Genomic DNA, 20,320 nt, shown 5'->3' with positions numbered 1-20,320 from the left:
TTCTGAGCTATTTTCAAATTGTACCATATTAGATATATGATAATATACAAATTGGACACACAAAGTTATAAGAATAATACTAACATATCAATTCTCAAACAATCTAATTACTGATCCTGGAAATAACCAACTGTATCTCCTAACTAAACCTAGTAGATCAAGCTTTTGGAAGAATCTTGAAAAGGGAATACGCATTTGGCCATATATGAGTTCAAACACCACAATCTTTCGATCAACTTCTAAACTTGATATAATGGTACCTGACTAGTACTTATACTCCCCTTTAATATCTGCTTAAGCCCTGTTTTTGTTGGTTTCTTCTTACTATTATCGGTTTTTAATATACATATACACTTGAAAAATTCAAACGTTTATAACTAATCGCCATACTAAAAATATCAACTCTGAATTATATTAAATATAAGGAAGGTCAGGTAAAAGTTGAGTTTATTACTATTACTAGAGTGAGAGAGGATACCAATCAATTGTAGAAGAGTTTGTAATTCTGTATTTGCCAATTTTTTCATATTTCTATTGTGTTTCTAATCCAATTTATGAGGTTTTATTAATAGGAACGCTGTTAAAAGGAAACCACCTTTCTTTAACCCTATTCTCCTATATCATTACAAAATAAGTTGAAGATATTAGTGATTTTTAAGTTTAGAATTAAGATAAATTTATTAATAGGACGTCAAGATGAGTTCTACAATAAATCCTGTTCAGGAACATTATTTAAAGAAACAATTAATAAAATTACAGTTGGCTCACGAATTAAATGAATTAAATTCAGTTGATGCTTTGAGAAGATTTGGGCATCCATTTGCTAATGTTGATCCAAAGACTATAGCTAAAAAGAAATCATCCAATGTATTTGCTACTACATTAATGTTATCTTCATCATCATCAAAAAATAATAAGAATAACTCCGTGAATAGTAATTCGGTTACAACTAAAGAAACTGCTTTCCCACTGCTAAATTCATTTTTAAGAATATTCATAATACCATTTCCATTATTTTCAAAAGATGTTATCAATGATTCCAAATTCTGGCAGCAAAAATTACAAGTATTTTATGAACATTTTATGACTTTAAATTTTAGTGACAGTGAAGAAAGAGAGAAGTTGACGAAAAGGAAAAAAATATCAGAAAAGTCAAATAAACTGATGTATTTATTATTTGATGCCCATATAAATACAATTAATGAACTTGCTTATTTTAGTACTGCAAAAGATGCCTTTTTGACTGAAAAAGACGCACATAAAAGGTCAAAATTGGAAAATTTTGGTATCCCATCACAAGATACAATTCAGTATTTGGTAACTGATGAACCAGTCTATATAAACGGTTGGGATATAAATGTTATTGGTATACTGGACTCAAAAAATACGATTGAGATTAAAACAAAAAAAGAAAGAGTAGTTTCTACTAGTAGTACTAGTTCTACAAAATCAAGTTATTCATTAGGAATTCCATCCACTCCAAAATGGATGAAAAATGCTATTACCACATCTACGACAACATCATCTGCATTTTTTTCAAAATTGGTTTCAACTGAAACTACTGGTGTCACCTATAAATCAAAATCAAGTCATTATTTCCTATTAAAAGTTATTGATAATACAAAAGAGAATGAAAGATTAATATATTTGAAGAAAAGTTATGAAGATTTCCAAGCCTTAAATTTAGCATTAAAGGCTGATTTTCCAAGTAAGAGACTTCCAAAATTGCCTCGCAAACAGAAGATAAACGGCCTTAACTCACCTCCCCCAGAAATGTCTGCTTTACAAGATATCCCAATGTCCCCATCTTTATCGGATGTATTATCAAATTACAGCTTAGATAAATCAATTGAAGAAGAAGGAGAAGAAGATAAAAGCGTAACAGAACGTGAGGGACCTGAATCATTTAGCATCAATAACAATTTAAATTGCCCACGGGAAAATACCAGAACTTCTTTGAGGCAATATCTAAGAGGTTTATGTGAGGATAAAGATATTGCATTTAGTGAGATAATGTTCAATTTCTTTAAGGATTCAACCGAAGATGTCAAATTATTAGGAGAATCTACAAAAGAGGATATAATTAAAAGAAGGGATCAAGATATTGCAAATTTACAGAATGAAATTAGAAACCAATTTACGAATGCAGACCACTTAGCAAAACTTCAAGATTTTACGAAGACGTTTAAGAAGAAATTACTGATGGATAAATCGTACTTAGGTAAATTGGTTTCGGAGATCAGAAATTTAAAAGGTACAGCGGATATGTCAACAGATTTGATGCTATTTGTTGAATGTGTTAGAACATTTTTTGCTTCTTTCATCTACCATTTACTTTTAGGTAATAAAAACAGTTATGGTTTGTATACCCAAATTAAAAGATTGCACAAGCTGATGCCATATACAATGATGTCGCAAATTATGAAAGTAACAAATCCAATGTCCATCATGAAAGGTATGACTGACCTATTCTTGACACAGCCATTTGGAGGTTACTCTTTAATTCAAACAATGTTCACTACTGTTTTAAATGAAGACTTAAAAGCACAGAATAAGATAATCAAGAAACTCGAGAAGATGATTTTGGAAGAAGGTCCAGGATCACAGGCATTAATAAATTGTTTAAAGAATTTTGTTGCAAACCCTGAGGCATCAAGTAACTTAACGATCGAAACCATCAAGGAAGATTCTAAAGCAATGGAAATGCCAATATCATTGATTATTCTAATAAGGAATGCAGAATCAGGTAATATCCCGCAAACAATAGTTGATCAAGTGATTGAATCTTACATGAACTGGAAAATACAGCATGGATCAGAAGGTGTGATTACAGAATCTGAGAAAGCCATAAGTTTACTGTTTTCAAACGTTAAGGAATTGTTACAGCTTTATTATAAAGAACACGATAAGAAATTGATGAGAAAAATGTGGCAGGATCCTGAACTTTCTCAGCTATTAAAAGCATTTGTTAATGTCATTTATGATCCAATGGTGAAAGTATTTAAAGTTGCTAATGTTGCAGTTGCCCTAAAACTTTTTGAAAAATTCATGAATGATTTAATAAAATTAATCAACAGCAATATACATGGGGAACTTGGGGTTTGTACGAAATTTGATATTATTTGTAGTTTGAACAATTTATTACTGAAACACCAAGAAGGCTATTTGAAATTGGCCATTGATTTTTGCAAAGATGATACGGAAGGAATTGTTGATGAATATGTGCAATGGTTTGAGAACATTTTAGAATTTTTGAGAAATGATGAAGCCGAAATAAAGAAAGATATGGTAGATATTGAGTCACTATCCAGAGAAGCAGCGACTGACATTGTGACGTTAAAGACAGAAATCGATGATATAATTGACAACAAATTCGATATAAGACGCATCCATAAAGAACTAATATTGTTACGTAAAAAGAAGATGAAGATAATTATTGATAATACAGGGACAACTAATATAGATATCTTAAATGATAATTCCTATTCATTGGCAGACATTAACAATCAACTTGAGTCGCTTGAAAAAAAATACAAGGAATTGGTTGAAAAGGATCCATCTGTAGTAGAGATAGAAAAGCTAAGGACACTGGCATTTAACGATTATGTGAAGGACATTTTTAAAATGTAATCAGGTATATAATGTTTAGATTATAATTTTGAAATTATGATAAATCTATTTAAAATATTTTACATAGATGATAAAAAATTTGTTTTCTTTTACCTTCGTTATATTTAGAATGATGAAGATTAATTAGTATGAGAGTCACCAACCTTTTATTATTTTTGCATTTTAATGATCTCTCTTAATGATCCGAATGGATTTTGTTGAAATGATTGATTTGTTAGAACTTGATTAAACCTTTTTGATTCATCAATTGCCAGTTGTTTGGCACCTTTTTGATTTCTTATGCTTGGCTGGTTCTTTTTTATTTTAACACTACCTGGTAGTTCATGCGATAATTTCCCATATTTATTTGATTTTGTTATCTTAGTTACATTATTTATTGATATTTCCATTTGTTCGTCACCATCTGCATCTTTACTATCATCTTGATCTTGTGTATACTCTTTCAAATCCTCCTCTTTCTCCAAAGACGTCAAAAGTTCGCCCATCTTTGGTTTTAAATCATCTCTTATCTTTCTCTTTCTACGTCTTGCAGCAGATTTTGAGATACCTGCTAGATTTGAATCCAATCCAAGTGACTTGTTTTTAATTTGAGACAAAAAGGATTGTTGCTTGGTATTCTGCTTATCCCTCTTAGACTCCCTATGTTGATGCAAAAAGGCCTTAGGGTCTGGTGGTAACTCATTTAAAACACTATCTTCAAGAACTGAAGTTTTAGCATTTCTGCCTGCTGCTGCCTTGCTTCTTAACGTATTTCTCTTCTTCGCAACCATTATAAACCAAACTTTCTCCACAATATATATATATCTATGAATATAAGAAGGAACCGAAGATAATATTAGCAAATATCAAATATCTTTACCCTTTTATCTCCATTTCTTCCCATCTCATCTCATCTCATCTCATCGAAACGATCATGTCGCCTTTTTGAATAATTTTTCAATTTTTGCAGCTTAGGCTTTCTTTCCCTTTCGAATATCTAACGAATTATCTAAAGAAGAAATACTGAAAAATTTTCGAACTGACTTAATACTTCATAGAAAAAAGTTTAACCTTTTGAAGAAGTATCAAATATGTTTTTTGATTTGAATGGGGTTGATTAGGTACTTTAGGAAGTTGTGAATCTATTGAAAGGCTTTAGCAGTGACTGTTATTGATTAATTGGTTGTTGTTTTCATTACAAAGGGGTGTTTGACCAGCAAAGAAGGGAAACCTCAGGTGGAGAATTAAAGAAAAAATATAAATATAAAAATAGATACTTGGAGAAACTATATTAATTATTCAAAAGGGAATACTTCAATTTAATTTAATAACATAATGTCTCAATCTAGTGCTTTTTCTCGTGTTTTAGCAGTTACCGGTGCTCTAACAGCTTTATCTCTAACTGGTTATGCTATCTATTTTGATTACCAAAGAAGAAATAATCCAGAGTTTAGAAAAGGTTTAAAACGTGAATTAAAAAAACAGGCAAAGGCTTTGAAATTGGAAGAAGAAGAAGCTAAACAAAGGAAGTTACAAGAAGTTGGTGAAGCTTTAACTAAAGACTTGGCTACTGATCCATTACCTACTGATCCAGCACAAAGAGAAGCTTCCTTTGCCACTAATGTCGAATTGGGTGAACGTTTATCTGTTGTTCCTGGTAAAGAATTAGAAGCTGCTTGTAAGTTCTATAAAGCTTTAAGTGTATACCCTAACCCAGCTGATTTATTAGGCATATATCAAAGAAGTGTACCAGAAAACATTTATGAATATATCGTATTGATGATTGCTGTATACCCTCCAACTAACATCGCCTCAATTATAAACGGTGTCCAAAATCCAACTGCTGCTGTCAGTGAAGCTGAATTAGCCGCAATGTCTAAAGTTAATGATATTGACGAATAATTTAAACCTTAACGATTCTTAACAAAAAAAAAAATATAAAACAAAATTATTTTGCCATTTATCTCTTTCTTTTTTATTATTATTACATTGTTCATGTTAATTGAAATTCCATTACCAATCATATCTTTCTTCCCTCTTCTGTACATATAGATAGACAGTTTCGTTGTGCATTTCCAGTGTGCTTATTTGTTGTTGACATTACGATCTCTAAAATTTAATATATATATAAAATATATACATTGAACATATAATCAGTTATTCGAAATAATATTGAAATAAACATAACATTATATATATCTAGGTATATTTGTGTATACGTATATATAAGTATTTACAAGTTACCTTTAGAACGATTTAATAAGATTCCTATTATTCTCACTCAAGGATAATTTAATTATTTTGGTAAGTATCTTAAAATACCTTTGCTCAAATAAATACCATAAGTTAATAAACCTAGAGCATTAGTGAAATTGAAAAGCAAACTCAAGCCATGAGCTTTACCAAATTCTTTACGTAGATCCTTATCAAATGCTTCTAATTCTTTACCCTCTAATCTGTCAGCCAAAGCCTTTCTTTCTTCCTTAATTCTACGAGTCCATGGTAATAACCATGATAAATTAGTGACACCACTAATTGAAGCAATAGTCAAAGCAGCAATTGGAGCCTTGGTTAAAGCAATTGGTGATGTGAATAATAATATCAATGGTGAAACAGATTGTAAAAAAAAGAATCCAGGGAAAACCTTACTTTGAAGCTTAGAAAATTGATCTCTTTCCAAAGTTTTAAATGCTACAGGTGATGCAGCATATGAGTAAAATGTAGTTCCACCAAAACTATCTCCAATAGAAGTTAACAGATATTTAACTTACTTCAATTGTTAGTAAAGCTGATCTAAAATCAAATTATTTAAAGGGATGGTTCCTGACAAACCAAAAAAAAAGCACATACACAAATGAATAAAACAAAAGATGACAGGTTGGTTTAAATAGAGACATTTCGTATTGGTCAATTGATTGCAGATAAATAGTCTATGTCCTTTAACATATAACTTTTATTCCATCAATTTAAATAATTATTGAAGTTGAACTTTAAATCGTTTATATACCAATTCAGTATTATTTTTTACTATGTTCTATATCAAACCAACCCGCAACTAAGAATTTTAAAGTGACTTTTATTAGTAAGAAAATAAAACGGTTCACTTATGACTATTAGTGTCAATTAAATATTTAATTGATAATTAAATTATTTGAATATCTATTAGACCTTTAAATTTAATATATTATGTATAATATAAATATCATTCGGATGAAGACATTTCTATTTTATGTACAGGATGAATATAATATTAAAAAATGACTTTTGACATTTATGACATGCTTTATTCTTTGTTAGAAGTTTCCTTCTCAGTTGCAGATTCCTTCTCAGCTTCCTTGGCTTCTTCTTTTTCTTTTGGTTCTTGTTTCCAAATTTCAGTCATAGAGACTTTGTATTTATCATAAATGTCTTCTTTGTTTAATTTTTGTTGTACAGATTTGAACCCATTTACAAAATCAACAATTTTACTATCAACATTATCGTTAAAATCCATTATGGTTCTTGTTCTTAAATAGTTACCAATGTTATCGGAATGAAATTTAGTTAAATCTTCTTGTGAAGCAGCTCCAATATTTTCTAATAATGGCAAATTTATTGAGTCGTTAAACCTAATTCTGATAAAATCAGTATCTTGAATTCCTTGTTGTCTACATAAAGTGTTGACTAATATCTTGGAGATACCAGTGGCATCCTTCTTGTAGGAGCAAGTTTTCCAAGCCGCGATAACCTTACGTTTTGTCAGTTCACTATCTTTATAACCTCTAACATAATTTCTGTGAATGTTACACATGATAATTGTATTGAAAAAGTGTTCAAGATCAAACGATTTTGAATTACCAGCTTCGATAAATGAACTTTTCTTGGAATAAAGAGCACTTACTAGGTGAGTATAAGAACCAAGTTCAAAAAATGAAGCAATTAGCATATTTTGTAATAACTTATTGTTAATATACATCCAAACTGGAGCCCTTCTTGTAGTTAAACTAGTCCAATCTCTAAACCAATTTAATAGCTCTCCAGAATGTGGTTTTATTGTGTTCATGTATTGATTCAAAACATCTCTACCAATAATTTGAAATGGTTTACGAGGTTTGACTGCCTTCCCAGTATCTGGATCTTTCAAATCTAAGGCTAGCAACACATTAGCATTCTTACGACGATAAATCCACGGTCTGTTCTTTACTGGAGTCTTATTATACAAAAGGAATTCATCCAATTGCTGTTTTGGAGATAATGATGAAGAGAATCTCTTAAATGACAAAGCTCTCAAACTTGACATCCTGAATCAAAAAGAATTGATCACCTTCAAAAGCTTAACGAATACAAAGTAATATAATTTAATGATAACTTATCACTAAATGCACCGTCAATAGAACCCTAGCTCTCTTCTTATACACTATTCTTGTAGCTTTTGTCTAGATCTTGACTATAGTTTTGGTGATAGTTTTTCACTTTTTTAAATTGTTAAAGATATTTTTGAATAAAATTTAAATGTGAAAAATTAGAAACCAATATTGAAATAGTTTGGTTTAGCAAAGAAGCCAATAAAAGGGTTTGAAAGAGGAACAGGAGTAGGTTTACTGATTAATAGTACAATTTTGAGTTGGTTGTGTAATTTATTTGGAAAATTTTGGTTCAGTTACTGTTAAACTATTGGTAAATATATATTTCCGTGGTTTTAAAAATGACATCGTTGCCTTTCTCTGATCATGAAGTTAGTGTCTATTATCAACAACAGGCTGAAAATATGTTCAAAGAGACTTTGAGTAGTCTTGAAATGGTGGAAGTCCATCCAGATGTGTTAAAATTGCTACACAAGAGTGATGTATATAATGAAACTAATAGTCGTAAACGTGGGTCACGTGATACAGATGTTGACATTGGTTATCAAAAGAGCAAACAAGCAAAGAATACAACGACACAAGGGATTGATGACTCTAGATATTCACTAGAGGGATCTATTCATGATATGGATAAATATGAAATAATACTTTCCTACCTGCGACACCAAGAACTGACGCTGGATGAATTAATGTCACGAACAATTTTAAATCAATGGGCAATTAATAACGATTATGTCAGTAATGGGTTGGAAATGGTGGATATGAAGATAGAGAAACAAATTAAAGAAATTGAACAAATTAACAAATACCGTGAACAGTCACAGAATAAGTTTGCGAATGCAGAAAAGATGATGACAACAGATTGGCATGACAGTTTACGCAATAATTTAAAATAAAATATAAGAATATCAATAATTAGATAAATTTTATATGGTATCCTTTTTTAATGAATGAGTATGAAGCGTATAATATTATAACAAAAATTAATTATATAAATAATATTGATTTAATTATATCTAAATTTAATGAATTTATTTTTAAAATAAGAATAAACACGGTTTAAAGTGCAATGGTATATTTATTTATATTAAAATCGATGTTACAACACTTATTTGTCCATAACTTCAGCATCGTATCTTTGCTTGAACCAAGAGATAGTGTCTTCCTTGGAAGTTTTGTGAGAGTTACCGACGGTACCCTTACATCTCTTTCTTCTGGCGACTCTAGCACCTGGTCTACCCATAACGACGTAGAAATCCATACCGAAAATACCAATAGATGGATCGTACTTGATACCTAAATCGATATGTTCGTCAATACCGAAACCAAAGTTACCAGTAGCAGAGAAGTTTCTGTTTCTCAATTGGTATTCTTTGACTTTCAAACCTCTTTCCAAGATTTCTTCAGCCTTTGGACCTCTGATGGTAACGTGAACAGCAATCTTTTCATTTCTTCTAATACCGAAGGTTCTGACAGTGTATCTGGCCTTGGAGTGGACTGGAGTTTGACCAGATAATTGTTCTAAGACCTTTGAAGCTCTGGTCAATCTGTCACCGGATTCACCGACAGAAATGTTTAAGACCAACTTTTCGATCTTCAATTCACGCATTGGGTTTTGAGCTTTAGCAGACATCTTGGCGATATATTTGTGTATTGGTTATCTTTAATCAATGAAATAAACCTGAGATAAAACAAAAATCCACTTGACAAATAGTATGATTCTTATATATCATTTCATTTTTAATCAAATTGCAATATTCAAATCTACACTATACAGTAAACCATTGATTGAAAGGTCATGGTCATCTCAATTCCATCCATCATCATTCAATTCAAATTGCAATACATTCCAATCCCATCCATCTATCAAACTATAAACTCTCTCTCTGATTGATATTTTACGAACAATGACAACAGATGATAGATAATTGTAGCTTTCCAATACTCATTGCATTACATATCTTAGAAAGTCAGTGCAGGTACAGTTAGTTGGTTGTTACAATTCATCACATACTATCTATTCATTAGCAGTACTGCTTGCTGTGCTGTACTGTTTGTGTGAACAAAAAGTGAAATTTTACTGAAAAAAAACACAAGAGTGAATTTGTTTCATTGCGTCGGTTTGCTTGTTGATTTTGGTTTTGATTTTTGTTTCACTGTTTTTTATCATGATCTCTAGGCGTGTTTCTTAGAAAGATGAATCTGCATTTATGTATTTATTTATTTTTTCTCGGTTTTATTTTATGGACAAAAAAAAAAAGGCAGTTGTTGTCTATAACGGGGAGAAAATGAAGGAATAAATTAATGCATGATGTGGGTGCACGGATGTGTGGATATGAAACGAACAGTCACTTAGGAATGCAAATGGAAGTTGGTCAGGTGACAGGAACGTGACAATGTAGAGTCTGTAATTCTGGGGAAAGGGGAGAGAAGGGAGAGAAGGAAGGGAGGGAGATATCTGCCATTTTGCTCATTCCCCATTTCCTCTTCAATCTAGTATCATATAGTAGCCGTATGCGCATAATTATTATGTATGATATAATTGATTACTGGCACTTTATATGGGAGAAGAAATATGCACAAATTAATTGATTTATCAATCAAAGAATCTGGAGTGACACCAAATATAGTAAATGTATGTATATGATAAAAATGTTCATATGGATATTATTAAAATTAATCATTCTTATTTATATATAACATAAAAAGTTCCTACTTGTTTCAAATTGATTTTCAAAATTATTCTAATAATTGCTTCTCACAATTTAGAAGTTTGAAAATAACGAACAACTTCATCAATAGCCTTTGCTACATATTCGACGTTACCATCGTTCAAACCAGCAATTGAGGCTCTACCTGATGAAACTAGGTATACTGCATGGTTACTCTCTAATCTTGCGACCATTTCTGCGGTTAAACCAGTGTATGAAAACATACCACATTGATTAACAATATGATCCCAATTACCTGGAGTACCTAATGCAACAAGGTGATCTCTCAAAGAATGTCTCATCTTGGTGATTCTAGATGACATAGTAACCATATCTTTGTGCCATTGTTGAGTCAAACTTGGTTCATTTAATATCTTGGCAACAATCTTAGCACCGTATGCTGCAGGGGTGGATACTTCACTACGAACTATTTTAGCTAATTGAGAATTAATAGCTTTCTTAATAGAGTCGACATCAACGGATGGTTCCTGTCTTGGTACAATCAAATGGAAACAACCAACTCTTTCACCGTACATACCAACGTTCTTAGCAAAAGATTGACAGATAAAAATTGGTGAAACTTCAGATAATTTCTCAACACCTAAACGCACTGCAAACGCATCATTGTCCAAGTCACCGGAGGCAAACCCTTGATAAGCAGAATCAAATAGTGCAATGTGGCCCTTCTTAGCAATTTCATCCAAGATGGTACCCCATTGTTCCTTTGTTGGATCTAAACCAGTTGGGTTATGAGCACATGCATGTAATAAAAAGATAGAACCACTTGGTGCATCTTTAATGCTACGAACAAATCCTTCCAAATCTAAACTCTTGTCAGCATCATTCCAATAAGGATAAGCTGAAGTTTTCAAACCTTGAGTTTCAAAAACATTTTTATGATTTGGCCAAGTAGGAGTTGACAAGTAAACTAACTTCTCTTTAAAAAATAATGAAAAGAATTTAGCAGCAATGTGTAAAGCACCTGTGCCTGATAATGATTGAACAGAAATAATTCTCTTTTCTTTAGCAGCAGTAGAATCTTCGCCAAACATAATCTTGGAAGCACCACTAGTTAATTGTGGTAAACCTGAAATGCTTAAATATTCATGATTATAAGTAGGATCTTCTTGAATCAATTTTTCAGCAGCTTTAACACTTGGTAAAACCCATGGCTTACCAGTATTATCCCTATAGGCACCAATACCTAAATCAACTTTTGGTTCCCTATTATCCTGAGAAAACCTTTGCTTAATACCAAATAAAGCATCAGCAGGTAGTAATTCAATATTATTTAAAATAGTCTTGGACATTGTAGACATATCTATGTGAAACTCTCCATTGAATAATTTAGAAAAGTAAAAGCTAATATTTAGAATCCAATAACCTTTAAACAAAAATACAAATTCAATTCATTACTCATTTATATATTTGGCAATGTATGATAAATTAAAGGATTTCGAGTTAAACTAGCTAATCATTCAGAGTGAAAAAATATTGAAAAATTATTCCTTGATAGATAGATACTGGATGATTCAGACAAATACAAGAGGAAGAGGATTATTAAACAGAGCTAATAATGAGATATGAATAAACCTTAGTTTGTTTAGTTAGTGGTTGATTGGAAATTTAGATTTAAATACATATATATCTTCTGTGTGTAGTATGTTGTTGAGATAGCTCTAATTTGGTTAAGTACGTGAGTTTTTTATTAGTCTTATTAACATGACTAAAAAAAGGAAGATATCTTGCAGTAAAATTAATTTATGTTTATAATTATTTGAAGGATGTATTATGCCAAGCATATGGTATATTAAGTAGATTATTTTACTTGTAACTATTTGTTTAAGTTTTTATTTCTGTAAATATGATAGATCCATTTTATCTCCATGGCTACCTTCCTTTTAAAGTGTCATCGAGAATAATAATTAACGATATTATATGAAATAGATTTAAGTTTCATTCAATCATAACGTACTTTATTTAGTATACATATACTTAATTAATTTCTTGATTCAAGTTCTTTTACTCTCGAATTCAATTTGTATATTTTATTTACAAGTTCTGCTGAGCTAGGCTTAACTCCATTATCGTTTAATAGAACTTGCTCTTCAGCTATAAACCTTCTCAATCTTTCATCATTAAGTTGTTGAATTAATTCAACTATTTTTTCAGACTTTTTTCTTAACTCAATTTCAAAATATTCCAATGATTTATCTTCCTCTTCTTTGGTTCTTCTACCTTCTTCAAGTAATTTTATTTTCTCTTCTAGATATGTTTCACGTTTAATAGATTCTGCTAATTCAGTAGAAACCAATACTACTTCGTTCATCAACTCCTTATTTTCTGTCAGTAAATGTAATTGTTCATTAGTTATTGTTATAGTCTGGAATTTATTAACCTCGACAACCTCATCTGCATTAGCATAGACAGGCTCGTATGGTTTACTGATGGAACTATCAAATTCAAAAACGTCTTCGTCATTATTATCATTATCATTATTATCATCAACATTATTATTATGATCGTTTGCATTATTTTCAATATTTATTGTCCCCACGACATCATTGTTTGCTCCATCAATATCTACTAGGCTACTTACAATAGAACTTGAATCATTAGGGTATTCACCCAATGATGGCGCAGCTGATATAGAGTCTGATTTATTCAAAGTGGTACCAATATCTGAGAAAAAAGGATTATTACTGGTCTTAGTATCCTTGATAAAATTACTGGAAGTGTCATTGAAGGAATCATCGATTTGTTGTGATGCGATACTTTCGACGCCAGTATTTCTTTCTCTTTGTATAGGTGTATCAACTTTAGTAACCATTCCTTTAGCTACTTTCACATGAATATCATCGCCATTAGTATCTTCATTATATCTTTGATCTAAGTATTCTGCATCTGTCGTTTCCTCTGGAGCTGCATTTTCTGAGGATAACTTTGGTTCAGTCTTTGATGAGGAGTTAAATTTATGTAACTTATTATTCAATTCCTCTTCTTTTTCTTTCAAGTATTTTTCCTTTTCTTCCAGCTCTAGACGAATCATGTTTACTTCAAGTTCTTTCAATTGTTTTTCCTTCTCTTCAAGTTGTAATCTTTTAGCCACTAACTCATCTGATTTATCAGTTGCTTCCTCAGAAGCAGTCTCGTCTTTCCTCAATGGAGAAATTATATGACTTTTTAAAGGTGATCCTCGTTTAGTTGGTATACCATCTGAAGTCATGGATAAGTTGTCATTACCAACTGATTTTGTTACAATCGAATCTGAAGTTGAAGTAAAAGATGAATCTGAATTGAAATTTTTAAGCTCATTAGATTCGTTGCTATGATTGCCCAATGGGTTTCCATGCGACATACCTTGAGAGTTGACAGGTGTTATATTATTTGGTTTACCATTAAACGCCCTTCCTTGCTGCATCATAGGTGATCCTAAATTTTGTCGTAGTGGTGGAGCACCTTGCAAAGACATTGCTCTTGGATAGTTATTAGGATTTGAATTAGGACTACTGTTATTGTTGTTAAAACCTTGTGGATACGGTTGTTCGGAAGAAACAGGGATTTGATTCGGACCAAATCTTTGTTGCAATCCATTTTGTGGAATTGGAGAATTTGGGTTCCTCAAATCATTAAAGCTATTAGGACTCATTTGATTGTTCAATGGACTACCACCCATCTGCATTTGCTGTCTCTGCTGTTGCTGTTGTTGATAAGGATTTGAATTGCCGAAACTCTGTAACGACATTGCTCTTGGCATTCCTTGCTGCAGGGAAGGTGATGTTGGCGGTAGTTGGGGGCTGCTTTGTTGGTTTCGACTTGCAGCGTTATAAGCCATTTTCTTTTGTAATGTCATATGTTTTCTGTATTCTGTGTTACTCATATTTTCATGAGGTTTTGTTATCAGAGTCGGAATAATTGGATTTATTGACGTTGAATGATTAAATTTATCATCTCTATGACTAATAGATGGGATATCATTAAATGTCAATGCTGATTGAGTATCATCGATAACTACATCGTCATCATCATCTGGATCTCTACCTTTGGCATTTCCATTTGATTTTCCAAAACCACCTTTATGTTTAAAGAAATTTGAAAAACCTTTCTGTTTATTTGATTTTGGAGTATTAGAGTTTTTAGTTGGTGTTGAATTTGAACCTCTTGAATTGTTTAAACTTATATTGCTGTAATTATTCTGGTATTGTTGATTAAAGCCTTGCTGCATGGGATAGCCAGACATTTGGGGAGAAGTTGGTTGTCGGAAAACAGGTTGAGAAAATCTATTATTAACGTTACCATTGTTGGTGTTATTATTATTATTATTATTATTATTGTTATTATGATTACCGTTATTATAAATAGGTGTTTCATCTCTTATATCTATGGTACCTAAATCATTTTGTAAAAGCTGGTTTCTCATTTGGAAGTTACTTGTTGGAGGCATTGATTGCCTATTGGCCATTGGGTTATCATTATATTGCCCATTCATGTTTATTTACAAAGGGTAACTCAACTATAGATATGTCTATTTCAACTTTTTCCTTTATTAAATATACAATTCAAGAGACTAAAAATATTTCTGGCCCTTTTATGAATCTTTGAAAAATTATAATAATAATAATAATAATAATAATAGTAGTAGTAGTAATTCTAAGTAATCCTTTAACGTATCCTTAAATAAACCAATTAGTGAAACAAATGTAGGAAAAAAACCGATCTCAATATACACCTTTAAAATATCTTGTAACCTAAAGATCCTAGTAAAACCTTCCTGTTGATCGGATCGAACACTGGCAATAAGGTTGATTAATTCGAACTCGAACTCGAACTCGAACTCGAACTCGAAATCAATATCTCTAAATCAATATCTCTAAATCGAAATCGAAATCGAAACTTTCCAATTCACATTTCGTTTCGATGCCTTCAAGTTAAGGCAGCAAGAGAAGAGAAGCACACGGAGAAATGAGGGATATATGTAACAATAAATAAAGAAACATTTACATACAGAGAGAGATAAGGTGTGTTTGACGAAACTATATGTTGTTGATTTAACTGGTTACTTACCCAATTAGGTAGGGAGTGGGATGGGTTATGATGAGAGAGACAAATAGAGAGCTTGTTTTATAAATGCAATGTAGGTTCTACAGGAGACAATGTGCCTGGAAACGCATCTAAATGTTTCCTATTGCGCATGTTATCAGCTTATACAACAAGAGAGAGAGAGAGAGAGAGAGAGTACATTAAAATAAGCAGCTATTCTTGATCATGTGTTTACTGTTTGCACATATAGTCTGATCAAACAGATGTTAGATAGAGGAGAGTCTTTCTTTACATGTGACAATCCAAATCCAATTGCTTCATTTCAGATGGAGAACAACTAATAGCATTGCAGTGGTAGCTGCTATGAAGAAGTACCTTTCTATATATTTATATTTATATTTATATATATAAATAAATAAATAAGAATCAAAACAAAAAAAGCGACACACCTCACGATAACTCCTAATTATCCCCAGTGCCATCCCCATTCATCAATCTATCTCTATATATACGTATGTGGTTCGTTGACTAGTCAGTAATCCAGACTAAATCTAGTTTGGAATGGGAGCGGGCAGAGACAGAATAAGGACTGATTTGGATTCTGAGTGCAGGGTAACCTCTTCGAAATTCGAAATTCGAAATTCGAAATTCGAAAAAAAGAAAAAAGACAACCATCTACGAAAGGTTACCCTGGGTTTATGTGAAATTGTGGGAATGCACTTGGGTGAAACTCTGAGAACAGGAGACGCAAAAACATAATCCCACTCTTCTCAACAAATTTCATTCAAATTTGAAAAATTATTCGATGAGGTAGGAAATGGGGATAAGTCTTAGCTAGCCAGCTCTACGAAATACAGTGATTTTGCCAGTCCCAACTGCAATTGCAATTGCAGTTGGGACTGTATCTGATCATATCGTAATACGAACTAACTAGTTAGCCCAATTGCTTGTAGACTTTCTGCGATGGAATCAGAATCAGAATCAAATGGCGAGACAACCTAATGGAATGGCCCCCATGGGCTTTTCACTAAGAAATTTTTCATTGTTTTTGAAAAATTTTGAAAAATTTTCGTTGTCTTCTTCTCACTGGTTAATATTTTCTTGATATTATATATAATATATGTTTTATATATAAAGTTGTTGGTTCTTGAAGTGTTGGTATTACTATTTTACAAGTTCAACTTTCTTGTTATCTTGTTATTTCAACTCAGTTACTTTCTTTGTTGGTTATATTTTATTATATTCTATTTTCCAAAAAACCACCAAACTTTTACTTTATCAAAAATGGGTGCCTACAAATATTTGGAAGAATTGCAAAGAAAAAAGCAATCTGATGTTATGAGATTCTTGCAAAGAATCAGAGTCTGGGAATACAGACAAAAGAATGTCATTCACAGAGCTACCAGACCATCTAGACCAGACAAGGCTAGAAGATTAGGTTACAAGGCTAAGCAAGGTTTCGTCATTTACCGTGTCAGAGTTAGACGTGGTAACAGAAAGAGACCAGTTCCAAAGGGTGCTACCTACGGTAAGCCAACCAATGAAGGTGTTAACGAATTGAAATACCAAAGATCATTGAGAGCTACCGCTGAAGAAAGAGTTGGTCGCCGTGCCGCTAACTTGAGAGTCTTGAACTCTTACTGGATCAACCAAGATTCTACTTACAAATACTTTGAAGTCATCTTGATCGACCCATCTCACAAGGCTATCAGAAGAGATGCTCGTTACAACTGGATCTGTAACCCAGTTCACAAGCACCGTGAAGCTAGAGGTTTGACTGCCACTGGTAAGAAATCCAGAGGTATCAACAAGGGTCACAGATACCACAACACTCAAGCCGGTAGAAGAAAGACCTGGAAGAGACAAAACACTTTGTCTCTATGGAGATACAGAAAATAATCTGGTTGTTAATTTTAAAGATTCTATACTCTATATATTTTTTATTATTTACGTATTCAACTTCATAATCCAATAACCTTTTTTTTTCATCCAAAGATTGATTGATCATTATAACCATCAAAAAAAAAATATAAAGAACTCCAATCGTCATCATCATCATCTTGCAGCAACAAGTGTCAAACTCTAGTCTAAACGTATCTACTCGTTGATTTCTACATTCGCCATTATTTGACTCTTGTTTGTCCAGTTTTTTTATTCGTTTTTCCTATAAAAATGGAAACAAGAATCATCTTATTCACAGCCGGAGTCTCTTTTATCAACCAAGTCAATATTAATCGATTAATGGCGTTACATCACTTCAAAACTTTAAAAAAGTCACACAGAAAGCCATAACTGAATGAGGGGGGAGTTAACTTAATGTAATACAATTAATTCAATTAATTCAATTAAATCAATCATAGCATACCATTCCGGATGGTGCTTTTAGATACCAGTGTTTCATTATTTTTTCATCTCTTTAAATTTTTGATTCTTATCTTGGTTTGACCTAATACTAAATGCTAACACTAATAAGTAATATTAAGGTATTTTCTAATTAAAGTCAATATCGCTCAACAAGTTTAATTAGCAATAATAATTGCAAATTTAAAATATTTCACTATTTAATCCACTTCAGATTAATATATATATATATAGTGGTTAAGTAAAACTTTTGTTACAATTTAAGTTTATTGAGTTTATATATATAATATAAAGGTTAAATTTAGTTTAAAGTCAATTTAATCTTCATTTATTAATTAACAAGATATCATTGATCATTGATCATTTCACTACGTTACACTATCACAATCATTATAATGGATTCATTTGATAAGACTGCTATTTTATCAGTCTACGATAAAACAGGTTTGCTTGATTTAGTCAAGGGATTGATTGAACATAATGTTCGTATCTTAGCCTCTGGTGGTACTGCTCGTTTGGTTCGTGAAGCTGGTTTCCCAGTTGAAGATGTTTCTGCTGTTACTCATGCCCCTGAAATGTTAGGTGGTAGAGTCAAAACTTTGCATCCTGCTGTTCATGGTGGTATCTTAGCTAGAAATTTAGATACTGATGAAGAAGATTTAAAAGAACAAAAAATTGGGAAGATTGATTTTGTTGTTTGTAATCTATACCCTTTCAAAGAAACTGTTGCTAAAATCGGGGTCACCGTTGAAGAGGCTGTCGAGGAGATAGATATTGGTGGTGTTACTTTATTAAGAGCTGCCGCTAAAAATCATTCCAGAGTCACTATTTTATCTGATCCAAAGGACTACCCACAATTTTTGAGTGAGTTGAATGCTAAATGTGAAATCTCCTCAGAATTAAGAAATAACTTAGCTTTGAAAGCTTTTGAACATACTGCTGATTATGATTCTGCTATTTCTGATTTCTTCAGAAAACAGTATTCTGAAGATAAAGCTCAACTACCTCTACGTTACGGTGCTAACCCACATCAAAAACCAGCACAAGCTTACGTTGACAAGATTGAAGAATTACCATTCAAAGTCTTATCTGGTTCCCCAGGTTATATCAACTTGTTAGATGCTTTGAACTCTTGGCCATTAGTTAAAGAATTGTCTGCTTCTTTGAACCTACCGGCCGCGGCTTCTTTCAAGCATGTTTCCCCAGCTGGTGCTGCTGTTGGTATTCCATTGACTGACGTCGAAAAGCAAATTTACTTCGTTTCTGATATTGAAAACCTATCTCCATTGGCATGTGCCTATGCTAGAGCCCGTGGTGCTGATAGAATGTCCTCATTCGGTGATTGGATTGCATTATCTAACATTGTAGATGTTCCAACTGCTCAAATAATTTCAAAAGAGGTTTCCGATGGTATTATTGCCCCAGGTTTTGAAGCCGAGGCTTTAGATATCTTAAAGAAGAAGAAAGGCGGTAAATACTGTATTTTACAAGTCGATCCAAACTACGAACCTGAACTAGTAGAAACTAGAACAGTTTATGGTGTTAACTTACAACAAAAGAGAAATGACGCAATTATTAACAAGAGAACATTTAAAGAAATTGTTTCAAAGAACAAAAACTTAACTGAACAAGCTATTATCGATTTAACAGTCTCTACAATTGCTTTGAAATATACTCAATCAAACTCTGTTTGCTATGCAAAGAATGGTATGGTAGTTGGTATTGGTGCTGGTCAACAATCAAGGATTCATTGTACCAGACTTGCTGGTGATAAGGCTGATAACTGGTGGTTGAGACAACATCCAAGAGTTTTGGCATTCGAATGGGCCAAAGGTACAAAGAGACCAGAAAAATCGAATGCCATTGACCTATATGTTACTGATCAAATCCCAACTTCAGAACCAGAAAAGTCTGAATATGAATCTAAATTTGCTAAAATCCCAGTTCCATTAACTAGTGAAGAAAGAAAGCAATGGATTGAACAATTAACTGATGTTTCCTTATCTTCCGATGCATTTTTCCCATTCCCAGATAACGTTTATAGAGCAGTTAGATCTGGTGTTAAGTACATTACTGCACCAGCTGGTTCCGTTATGGATAAAGCTGTATTCAGCGCAGCCGACTCATTTGATTTAGTTTACGTTGAGAATCCAATTCGTCTATTCCATCATTAGAACTTTATTTCTATATCAATTATGTTTACAAGTATTTATTTTAGTCATTCAATATATCTAATTCCATTTTATCGGACAGTGT

General features: G+C 32.2%; 11 protein-coding genes across 11 annotated transcripts; 5 read left to right on the top strand and 6 right to left on the bottom strand.

Annotated features, from left to right (window-relative positions):
- Positions 1–696: 696 nt before the first annotated feature.
- Positions 697–3,630, top strand: Kpol_1025p25 (PX domain-containing protein; the record flags this gene model as incomplete). The annotated part of the gene is made up of 1 exon (XM_001644913.1): positions 697–3,630. The coding sequence occupies one exon, from the start codon at positions 697–699 to the stop codon at positions 3,628–3,630; it is 2,934 nt and encodes a 977-aa protein (XP_001644963.1).
- A 149-nt stretch (positions 3,631–3,779) lies between these two features.
- SLX9 (Slx9p) lies at positions 3,780–4,400 on the bottom strand (the record flags this gene model as incomplete). Its single annotated transcript, XM_001644912.1, has 1 exon — positions 3,780–4,400. The coding sequence occupies one exon, from the start codon at positions 4,398–4,400 to the stop codon at positions 3,780–3,782; it is 621 nt and encodes a 206-aa protein (XP_001644962.1).
- A 544-nt stretch (positions 4,401–4,944) lies between these two features.
- TOM20 (TOM complex receptor protein TOM20) lies at positions 4,945–5,511 on the top strand (the record flags this gene model as incomplete). The annotated part of the gene is made up of 1 exon (XM_001644911.1): positions 4,945–5,511. One exon carries the CDS (start codon positions 4,945–4,947, stop codon positions 5,509–5,511), a length of 567 nt encoding a protein of 188 aa, XP_001644961.1.
- A 394-nt stretch (positions 5,512–5,905) lies between these two features.
- Positions 5,906–6,506, bottom strand: TMH18 (Tmh18p; the record flags this gene model as incomplete). The annotated part of the gene is made up of 2 exons (XM_001644910.1): positions 5,906–6,344; positions 6,460–6,506. The coding sequence occupies 2 exons, from the start codon at positions 6,504–6,506 to the stop codon at positions 5,906–5,908; spliced, it is 486 nt and encodes a 161-aa protein (XP_001644960.1).
- Positions 6,507–6,892: 386 nt separating this feature from the next.
- On the bottom strand, positions 6,893–7,888 carry MRP13 (mitochondrial 37S ribosomal protein mS44 MRP13; the record flags this gene model as incomplete). The annotated part of the gene is made up of 1 exon (XM_001644909.1): positions 6,893–7,888. The coding sequence occupies one exon, from the start codon at positions 7,886–7,888 to the stop codon at positions 6,893–6,895; it is 996 nt and encodes a 331-aa protein (XP_001644959.1).
- A 405-nt stretch (positions 7,889–8,293) lies between these two features.
- Positions 8,294–8,848, top strand: SNT309 (Snt309p; the record flags this gene model as incomplete). Its single annotated transcript, XM_001644908.1, has 1 exon — positions 8,294–8,848. The coding sequence occupies one exon, from the start codon at positions 8,294–8,296 to the stop codon at positions 8,846–8,848; it is 555 nt and encodes a 184-aa protein (XP_001644958.1).
- A 212-nt stretch (positions 8,849–9,060) lies between these two features.
- RPL11B (60S ribosomal protein uL5) lies at positions 9,061–9,585 on the bottom strand (the record flags this gene model as incomplete). The annotated part of the gene is made up of 1 exon (XM_001644907.1): positions 9,061–9,585. The coding sequence occupies one exon, from the start codon at positions 9,583–9,585 to the stop codon at positions 9,061–9,063; it is 525 nt and encodes a 174-aa protein (XP_001644957.1).
- Positions 9,586–10,710: 1,125 nt separating this feature from the next.
- AAT2 (aspartate transaminase AAT2) lies at positions 10,711–11,982 on the bottom strand (the record flags this gene model as incomplete). The annotated part of the gene is made up of 1 exon (XM_001644906.1): positions 10,711–11,982. The coding sequence occupies one exon, from the start codon at positions 11,980–11,982 to the stop codon at positions 10,711–10,713; it is 1,272 nt and encodes a 423-aa protein (XP_001644956.1).
- A 680-nt stretch (positions 11,983–12,662) lies between these two features.
- Positions 12,663–15,152, bottom strand: Kpol_1025p17 (uncharacterized protein; the record flags this gene model as incomplete). Its single annotated transcript, XM_001644905.1, has 1 exon — positions 12,663–15,152. The coding sequence occupies one exon, from the start codon at positions 15,150–15,152 to the stop codon at positions 12,663–12,665; it is 2,490 nt and encodes an 829-aa protein (XP_001644955.1).
- A 1,835-nt stretch (positions 15,153–16,987) lies between these two features.
- RPL15B (60S ribosomal protein eL15) lies at positions 16,988–17,602 on the top strand (the record flags this gene model as incomplete). The annotated part of the gene is made up of 1 exon (XM_001644904.1): positions 16,988–17,602. The coding sequence occupies one exon, from the start codon at positions 16,988–16,990 to the stop codon at positions 17,600–17,602; it is 615 nt and encodes a 204-aa protein (XP_001644954.1).
- An 857-nt stretch (positions 17,603–18,459) lies between these two features.
- Positions 18,460–20,238, top strand: ADE17 (bifunctional phosphoribosylaminoimidazolecarboxamide formyltransferase/IMP cyclohydrolase ADE17; the record flags this gene model as incomplete). Its single annotated transcript, XM_001644903.1, has 1 exon — positions 18,460–20,238. One exon carries the CDS (start codon positions 18,460–18,462, stop codon positions 20,236–20,238), a length of 1,779 nt encoding a protein of 592 aa, XP_001644953.1.
- Between the last annotated feature and the right edge of the window lie 82 nt (positions 20,239–20,320).

The sequence above is a fragment of the Vanderwaltozyma polyspora genome, genomic scaffold, assembly GCF_000150035.1.
Source record: "Vanderwaltozyma polyspora DSM 70294 KpolScaffold1025 genomic scaffold, whole genome shotgun sequence".
In the NCBI taxonomy this organism is placed as follows: domain Eukaryota; kingdom Fungi; phylum Ascomycota; class Saccharomycetes; order Saccharomycetales; family Saccharomycetaceae; genus Vanderwaltozyma; species Vanderwaltozyma polyspora.
Note: the sequence above shows the minus strand (reverse complement) of the source record. Positions and strands in the feature narration are given on the sequence as shown.